Source organism: Bos mutus, chromosome X (assembly GCF_027580195.1).
Source record: "Bos mutus isolate GX-2022 chromosome X, NWIPB_WYAK_1.1, whole genome shotgun sequence".
Taxonomy (NCBI): domain Eukaryota; kingdom Metazoa; phylum Chordata; class Mammalia; order Artiodactyla; family Bovidae; genus Bos; species Bos mutus.
Window position 1 is genome coordinate 77186551 of NC_091646.1, and position 9360 is coordinate 77195910.

Consider the following 9360-nt stretch of genomic DNA (forward strand, 5'->3'; position numbering starts at 1 on the left):
ATTACAGTTGTTCATCAGGGGTGTCTGTGGGGGATGGGTTCCAGGACCTGCCATGGATAATAAAATCCACAGATGCTCAAGTCCCATAATTGGTCCTCTGTATCCACAGTTATGCATCTTTTGATTCAACCAAGCACAAATGACGTAATACTGTAATATTTCTTGAAAAAAAAATCTACATATAAGGGGGCCCACACAGTTCAAACCTGTTTTGTTCAAGGGCCAACTGTAAACCCAATGCTGGCCACAAATAGTGGTCTGGTGCAACAAAATGTCACCCTTGGGCTTTGGGTTTCCTTGGCTGTAAAATAGGGATAGTAAAGGGACCCAAAACATTCAGTTATTAGGATTAAGTGGATTAATACATATAAATCATCTTAAACAGTATCTAGCATGTTGTCCAATAAATGTTAGTGGTTACACGTTTGTGCAGCAAAATAGTTTATTCTTTAGCAATCATAAAACAAAATGGTGTTCAACATCCTGAAAAGACCACACATAGCTTAGTTACATGGACAAGGGAGGTTGTTAGAACACAAAGGGCAATACGTTTTTGGCTCTGTCTCATTTAACGTTTGGAGAAGGCACTGGCAACCCACTCCAGTACTCTTGCCTGGAAAATCCCATGGACGGAGGAGCCTGGTAGGCTGCAAGTGACTTAGCAGCAGCAGCAGCCGCATTTAAGGTTGCTTTAAAAAATACTGTTCAGATTATTGTATTATATAAATAGTGTGAAAATAACACTACTTTAATAACAAACAATAATCTGAACAACATTTTTGAGAACTGTATCAGTTAAGATCTGTTAAGCCCTTACATAGGCTTGCTCCTTGGAAGAAAAGCTATGACAAACCTAGACAGCATATTAAATAGCAGAAACATTACTTTGCATACAAAAAGTATGCAAAGGTCCATCTAGTCAAAGCTATGGTTTTTCCAGTAGTCATGTGTGGATGTGAGAGTTGGACCATAAAGAAGCGCCAAAGAATTGATGCTTTTGAACTGTGGTGTTGCAGAAGACTCTTGAGAGTCCCTTGGACTGCAAGGAGATCAAACCAGTCAACCCTAAAGGAAATCAACCCTGAATATTCATTGGAAGGACTGATGCTGAAGCTGAAGCTCCAATACTTTGGCCACCTGGTGTGATGAGCCAACTCATTAGAAAAGAGGCTGATGCTGGGAAAGATTGGAGGCAGGAGGAGAAGCAGACGACAGAGGACAAGATGGTTGGATGGCGTCACTGACTCGATGGACATGAGCCTGAGCAAGCTTTAGGAGATAGCAAAGGACAGGGAAGCCTGAAGTGCTGCAGTCCATAGAGTCTCAAAGAGTTGGACACGACTGAGCGACTGAACAACAACAGGAAGCTACTAAACATTGTAGTCCAGCTCCATACACTGTACAACCTGATCACGTTAAGATGAATACAGATGCAACTTCCTGTTGCAGTTGAAATAAGGATGATTCAGGTGGCCTCCTGGGATCCAAACCCCAAAGCCTGTAGTACATAATTATGTCTCCTATCTCTAGAGACACCCAGACCAAGCTTCCTGGGAGTATCTAAGCCACTCCATCACAGACACGCAGAAAGTACTCTTCTTACTCTGGGCATGTCTGAAGGCCCATCAGTCACCTAAGAATTGGAGAACTTTCTAGGGGCCTCTGCATGTGTGACTATTTTATATTCTGCACTTCTAATCTTGCTTGGTGAAGCTTGTACTGCTGAAAAGCAGCTTATGTCGCTCTTTTCAAAATAAAGTCTTTTTTAAAAGTAATATTTCTGATTTTTAGTGGGTAATTCGCATACTTGCCCCGTCCCGGTCCTCCCTGGACGTTGTTCTTGTGTACCTAAATGCCATTAGGGACTGGGGGTGAATAGACCTTAAAAGGGCGGAGCCTCCATCCTTGTGCCAAAAGTGCCTCTTCCTTAATGCGCCTGCGTGGTTTCTCCCACGCCCTGGGGAGGATTCCTATCGACTTGCTCCGTGCTCGGCGGCTCTTCCTGGCAGCAGGCAGCCATCTTACTGGAGCCTGTGAGAGAGAGAGAGAGAGGAGAGAAGGGTGACACTGGTTTCAGGGCCGCCCCGGGAGCCTCAAGAGCGGGAGGCAGCCCCGGAGGTGGTCCCTGATCCCGGGTCCTGCTCTTGGACCCGGGAAGGGAATGCGTGGGGTGGGAGGGGGCAAGATGGTTGGGGAGTGCCGACAAGGATTACTAGGTGGGGGAGGGGCGTTGCTATGGTGATCGGGAAGGGCGGGGTCAGATCTGAATCGCCGCTATGAGTCACCCGGGCGCTGCCTGGGAAGGGCAGGACTGGGGTGGTGACCATGCTAACAGCCGGGTGGGATTTCGCGACATCGTGGACTGGAGGGACTTTGTGTCTATGGCAACGATCGCCTGGCAGAAGGGGCAGAACTAGATCTCTTCACTTGAGACGCTGACATTCCAGGCCCTTGTCCTGCAGGCTCCCGCGGGCGGACACGCCGGAAGAGGAGGCCAGGGAATGGCCGCGGTGTGGCAGCAGGTCTTAGCAGTAGACGCGAGGTGAGGGGTGGGGTCGGAGTTCGTGGGAGCGGAAGTTATTGTGGTGCATGCGCAGTGGCAATAAATGAGGCTGGGCAGAGGACTTGCCTTTTGCGGCTGAGTGGGCTTGCCGGAGGTGAGCATGTGCAGTAGTAGCGTGCGGGGCTTGAGAGAATGACTGGCCAGAGAGGGTCGTTAAAGAGCATGCTAGGAGAATGCAGTCACATGTGGGCATGCGCAAAGCGTCTGGTATTAGAACCTTGGGAGGGGGTGCTAGAGCCCAGGCTAGTGACATCCTGTTCCCACTTTTGCCTCCAGACTTCTTTTACCACCATCATTTCCCCAGCCTGACCCAGTCGCCATCCCATACTGACCCCCACCATTCCCCACACTAACTCCCACACCATGTCAGATTGGCCCCTACCATTGTCTACATTGACTCAGTCACCCCATACCACTTCCAGCAAAATTGCAGACTGCCTCCATTGTACCCACACGGACCTTCTTGCCATGCCCATTACTTTTGTGGACTCACCCTCATTACAGCACGAGAGAGACCCCCATCACCACTTCTGACCACTTGCCATCCTTACACACACCTCATTCTCCTTCCCTATCCCTTGAGTTGATTGACTCCCTCTGTCCTGTGCCTGCTGCCCGCCTTGCCTCCTGCCATCGCAGGTACAACGCGTACCGCACACCAACGTTTCCACAGTTTCGGACGCAATATATCCGACGGCGCAGCCAGCTACTGCGAGAGAATGCCAAAGCTGGGCACCCTCCAGCGTTGCGTCGGCAGTACCTGAGGCTGCGTGGGCAGCTGCTGGGCCAGCGTTACGGGCCCCTCTCTGAGCCAGGCAGTGCTCGTGCCTATAGCAACAGCATCGTCCGCAGCAGCCGCACTACCCTTGACCGCATGGAGGTGAGCTCCTCCCCATGCACCTGCTGTGTTTACTACCTGCCTCCATATTTATTCATTCAACAGACTTGTCAAGCACCTGCTATGTGCCAGGCACTGTTTTAGGCTCTTAGGATGAGCAGAAGGCAAAAAGAGATAATGTATGATATAAATCAACAAATACAAATAAGGTAAATAGGTTGATTAACAGGCAATAAATGAAATAAATAGGTCAATAAACGTAGCAAACCAGATAAATGAATAACTACCATGGCTTGTAGTGAGGAGTGCTAACATGGGAAAATAAAGCGGACTTGGGGAATGAAACGGGACTGGTGTGGGGGACAGAAAAAAGCTGTTTCTAATGGAGATGATCAGGGAAGGCCTTTCTGAGGTGACAATTGAGCTGAGACTTGAATGAGGCAAGAGACTAAATCAAGTGGTTTTCTGGTGGAAAAGTGTTCATTCTTTGTTCAAAGAACATTTGTTGAATATCTTCTGAGCCGGGCAAGAGCAAGGGAACTAATGCAGAGGCCACCACAGTAGTGCCAGCAGTGGTGGCTGTGGAAGGGGTGAGAAGGAATCTGGTTCTGGCATATGGGGTCTTAGTTCTCCAACCAGGTATTGAACCCATGCCCTCACAGTGGAAGTGTGGTCTTAACCACTGAACCCCCAGGAAGTTCCCATGGTTCTGGATATATTTTGAAGACTCTAGACCTTATAGGTTCTTGAGGGCTGTTTGCAAGGTCTGCCCACTCTGACCCTCTGTTGCCAGGACTTTGAAGATGATCCTCGGGCCTTGGGGGCCCGTGGGCACCGCCGCTCCGTCAGCCGAGGCTCCTACCAACTGCAAGCACAGATGAACCGTGCTGTCTACGAGGACAGGTATGCACCAGGGGCACCTGAAAGAAGAGGTTTGTGAGGAGGGGAGGGGCCCCGGGACAACGAAAGGCCACCCGCTAGTACCTCCCTTCTCTTACCCCTCACTCCTATTGGGGCCTAGGCCCCCAGGCAGCGTGGTGCCCACCTCAGCGGCAGAAGCAAGTCGAGCCATGGCTGGGGACACATCGCTGAGCGAGAACTATGCCTTTGCAGGCATGTACCATGTTTTCGACCAGCACGTGGATGAGGCAGGTGAGCCAGTGGATGGCGGGTCCCATCACCATGCATTTGCCCAAACTGACAGCAACCCAGTGCCTCCTTTTCTGGAATGCAGAGTCTTGGGCCCATCTCTGGTGGGGCAGTTCCCATACATCAAATTTTTCGCAAACCTAAAAGCAAAGTGATCTGCAAAGCCTTGGTTACTTTATCTACCATAAAAGGACTGAACAGCTTAAAAGAGCACTTGGCTTCTGGGGTTGTGAGTCACTTGAAGGAGCTTAAAGTCTCTGCTGCAGAGAAATCCTCTTGCAAAGGGCAGAGTGGGTTTTGCAAACTGCCAAGACCTTGGTAATTAGAAAGTGCTAACTGAGATGTGGAAGCCATTTCACACTACAGAAGTCATTTACAGTCCATAAGGTACCTGCCAAGATTTAGGGAGTTTTTGGCAGAGGGCCTTCCAGGTTCCAACTCTCTTTCTCAGCCAAGGAAAGCCCTTTTCTGAGGCCACTGTGCCTGGTGCAGTGGTTCCTGGCCCCCAGCTCAGAGGTCAGAAGCTTCCATAAATGAAAGCACTCGGTGAGCATGCTGACTCTCCCAAATGGTTCCTTGGCCTTGCAGTCCCCAGGGTGCGCTTCGCCAATGATGACCGGCATCGCCTGGCCTGTTGCTCACTTGATGGCAGCATCTCACTGTGCCAGCTGGTACCTGCCCCGCCCACTGTGCTCCGAGTGCTGCGGGGCCACACGCGCGGGGTCTCTGACTTTGCCTGGTCTCTCTCCAATGACATCCTTGTGTCCACCTCCCTTGATGCCACCATGCGCATCTGGGCCTCTGAGGATGGCCGCTGCATCCGGGAGATCCCTGACCCTGACGGCGCCGAACTGCTCTGCTGCACCTTCCAGCCGGTCAACAACAACCTTACTGTGGTCAGGCTCCAGGGCGCCCCCTCACCAAGGGAGGGATGCCAAGCCGGGAGGGCGTATCTCAGGGAATGGGGATAAGGAGTCCCCTCTAGTCCATCACCTCCACCCTCCTTTGGCCAGATTCAGAGGGAAACAAGGCAGGACTGTGGTCTCAGTTCTTGGACTGGGGTGGGCTCACTGTGGGGATGGGGCAGTCTGTGGCTAGGGTCATGGCCCCATCAGCAGTAGTCCTGCCATTTGCCAACTGCGGGGGTTGCTGGCTGGGGAGCAGGGTTACTGGTTGGAAACCTTGTCTCAGTGGCAGCTTTTTGGTGGTCTGACCTGGATGGAGAGTCAGAGGGCAGGGGAAGGAAATGAAAAGTCTGGCCCAGCCCTGAGCAGGGAGTAGGGGGAGTTGGCCCCATGAGCCTGTGCTCTGGGATCCTTTCAGCTGCAGCAGCAGCTGCCATCCTAGAATAGTCGAAGACTCCAAGAAGGACCAGGCAGTTCCCTTTAGTTCTGGGAGCAGCTGCCTGTTCTGGTCAAATTGCAAGAGGGACCAGCTGGGGAGGATTACCAGCCTGGGTCACCTTGCAGCCTACCGACCCACCCTCCTATAATAAGAGGGCACAGGGATCAGCCAATCCCATCAACTGCAGCCTCAAGGAAGGACTAGCTGGGAGCAGGGTGATGGTGCATGGGTCTTACCCACAGGTGGGGAATGCCAAGCACAATGTGCACGTCATGAACATCTCCACGGGCAAGAAAGTGAAGGGTGGTTCCAGCAAGCTGACGGGCCGCGTCCTTGCTCTGTCCTTTGATGCCCCTGGCCGGCTGCTCTGGGCGGGTGATGACCGCGGCAGTGTTTTCTCCTTCCTCTTTGACATGGCCACAGGTAGGCAGGCACCCGGGCTTTTCCTGGTGGCTCAGTGGAAAAGAATCCGCCTGCAGTGCAGGAGCTGCAGGAGACGCAGGTTCCATACTTGGGTTGGGAAAATCCCCTGGAGGAGGGCATGGCAACCCACTCTAGTATTCTTGCCTGGAGAATCCCATGGACAGAGGAGCCTGGCAGGATCAGCCCATAGGGTCGCAAAGAGTTGGACACAGCTGAAGCAACTTAGCATGCACAGGCAGGCCCCTGGCCTGCATCCGGGTGCTTGTACTCCCACCCTCCCCGTGCACAGCCCTAGCCCTCACCTCTGCCTCCTCTCTCTCTGCTGCCACAGGGAAGCTGACCAAAGCCAAGCGACTGGTGGTACATGAGGGCAGCCCTGTGACCAGCATCTCTGCCCGCTCCTGGGTCAGCCGTGAGGCCCGGGACCCCTCACTACTCATCAACGCTTGCCTCAACAAGCTGCTCCTCTACAGGTGAGTCTCCTTTCTGTGCCACCTAGAGGTGGGGAGCCTGTTCCCTCTATTAGACTGGCATGAGAGCCTTCTGTTCCCAGCAGACTGAGCCGTGGAGGGTGGAGATTAACTTCCTAGAGGGTGGAGGTCTGGTCTCCTAATATGATAACAGCAACGTCAATAGGAGCAGTAATGCAAAAGGAGAAGTAATAGTAATAGCAGTAGTTACCATGTTCATAGCAATTAGTGGGGCTAGGCTGTGTTCAAAGCACCTTATACATATCACCTCATTTAATCCTCGCAAAAATCCTATGTGGTGGGTGCTATTTTCACGTCTATTTTATAGATGAGCAAACTGAGCTGTAAAATGTTTTAGAGCCCCCTTAGAGCTTCCCAGGTGACGCTAGTGGTAAAGAACCCACCTGCTAGTACAGGAGATGTAAGAAACATTGGTTCGATCCCTGGGTTGAGAAGACCCCCCCTGGAGGAGGGCCTGGCAACCCACTCCAGTATTCTTGCCTGGAGAATCCGAGGGACGGCAGAGCCTAGTGGGCTGCCGTCTATGGGGTCGCACAGAGTCGGACACGACTGAAGTGACTTAGCAGCAGCAGCAGCAGCAGAGCTTCCCAGGTGACACTAGTGGTAAAGAACCCACCTGCTAGTACAGGAGATGTAAGAAACATTGGTTCGATCCCTGAGTTGGGAAGACCCCCCTGGAGGAGGGCCTGGCAACCCACTCCAGTATTCCTTCCTGGAGAATCCTACAGACAGAGGAGCCTGGCAGGCTACCGTTCATGGGGTCGCAAAGAGTTGGACACGACTGAAGTGACTTAGCATGCCTTTAGAGCTGTGGCCTGCTTTCTTTCCTTCCTTTTTTTTTTTTTTCTTTTTGAAGCAGGGAGTTTTACTATCTCCACACAATTATGTCACCTAAATGCAATTCTCAGCCTGGGCTGCATCCAGAAAGCTTTCCTTACCAAACTGCCATGGAAATGCCCCAGACTTCCTGGAGTAGCTCGGGTTCATTCCTTTGAATGGCCATGCAGTGTTCCACAGTGCAGGGGTCCTATAGTTTGGTCAACCATTTCCTCTCTTTGTGCATGTCCTAATTCCAGGATATCTTAGGGATCCTTAGAGAAAGGAACTAGTGAATTAAACAGCAGAGGTTCCCCACATATATCAACAGATACAGCTTCCAAACAGCCACTATTGCACTCTAGCCTATGCTTTATATGTTTATGCAGTGGTCTCAAAACTGGATTTCATGAACCTTGAAAGGAGCTTGGGTGTGGGGATGGGGACACAGGCTAGCCCATCATTTGTCTCCCCCGGGGCTGATGCTGCCCCCCAACCCACTCTTCTCCTCCTCTCAGGGTGGTGGACAATGAGGGGACCCTGCAGCTGAAGAGAAGCTTCCCCATTGAGCAGAGCTCACACCCTGTGCGCAGCATCTTCTGCCCTCTCATGTCCTTCCGCCAGGGGGCCTGTGTGGGTGAGTCCCATGGGGTTGGGGTGTTGGGGTGGCCAGGGAGGAGCGGGGACCAGGGGTGGTGCTGTTCTGGCTCAAATATCAGGATACCCTAATTCCCTGACTTCCTGGGCTTCAAAAACTCCCGGCAACCTCACACTTTGAACACAGACCCCCAAACAGCCCAGAAACCTCATAGCCTGAGACACAGACCCCTCCTCATCCCCACCAACAAAGAACGCAGAGACCTCACACTCTGGACACAGAACCAACACAGTTAGGTGACCTCCCATCTAGGGCTGGTACACCCCAGGGCCCCTAGCCTGCGGACCTCACACCTTGGACATAAATCCGTCAACACCTCAGACGCCTCAGAGACTCCACACACAGGGCATCCCACTGCCTTCTGCGACACCTCCTGATGGTCTCTCCTCTCATCTGGGCAGTGACTGGCAGTGAGGACATGTGCGTGCATTTCTTTGACGTGGAGCGGGCAGCCAAGGCCGCCGTCAACAAGCTACAGGGCCACAGTGCACCCGTGCTGGATGTCAGCTTTAACTGTGATGAGAGCCTGCTGGCTTCGAGTGACGCTAGTGGCATGGTTATCGTCTGGAGGCGGGAGCAGAAGTAGACTTCCAGCCTTGCTACTGTTCACCTTCCCACCCACCTCCTGCCCCAGTCTTGTATTTGTAAATAAAGTTCCTGTGGTTGTGCCGATGGTTGGCTTCCAGTTCTGCAGGGGGCGAGATGGGGGATAGGGCAGCTTTAGGACCCAAGATAGGATGAGGTTCACCTCCTCGTTCATGCCTTCGTACATTGATTCATTCATTCGTTCGACAACCATTTATGAACATCTCCCATGTCAAAGGCACTACTTCATGTGTTTTACACAGTGATGCATTGGACAGACATTATCAAGCACCTACTGTATGCCAGTAACTGTTCTAGGCACTGAGGGTACAGCTGTGACCTAAACTGACAAAAATCGCTGCCCTTGTGAGGCTTACGTTCTAGTGGATTCAGGTAGATAATAGACAAAAATATATAATGGGTCAGCTAAAGTTGAGTGTTGTGAGGAGAAAGGATAGGGGATAGAATTGCAAGAGGGTGGGGAGGATTAGGC

General features: G+C 51.9%; 1 protein-coding gene across 10 annotated transcripts; it reads left to right on the forward strand.

Moving 5' to 3' along the window:
* Window positions 1–1915: 1915 nt before the first annotated feature.
* Window positions 1916–8954, forward strand: WDR13 (WD repeat domain 13). 10 transcript variants are annotated; one of them, XM_070366322.1, is made up of 10 exons: window positions 1916–2033; window positions 2463–2542; window positions 3237–3443; window positions 4195–4304; window positions 4423–4553; window positions 5139–5446; window positions 6137–6317; window positions 6649–6790; window positions 8143–8261; window positions 8684–8954. In XM_070366322.1, the coding sequence occupies exons 1-10, from the start codon at window positions 1931–1933 to the stop codon at window positions 8866–8868; spliced, it is 1566 nt and encodes a 521-aa protein (XP_070222423.1). In that variant the 5' UTR covers window positions 1916–1930; the 3' UTR covers window positions 8869–8954. The 10 variants fall into 10 exon arrangements, with proteins under 10 accessions (XP_070222423.1, XP_070222426.1, XP_005887735.1 ...); XM_005887673.2 differs by having other exon boundaries at window positions 1971–2033; window positions 3203–3443; XM_070366323.1 differs by having other exon boundaries at window positions 1994–2118; window positions 3203–3443.
* Window positions 8955–9360: the final 406 nt, after the last annotated feature.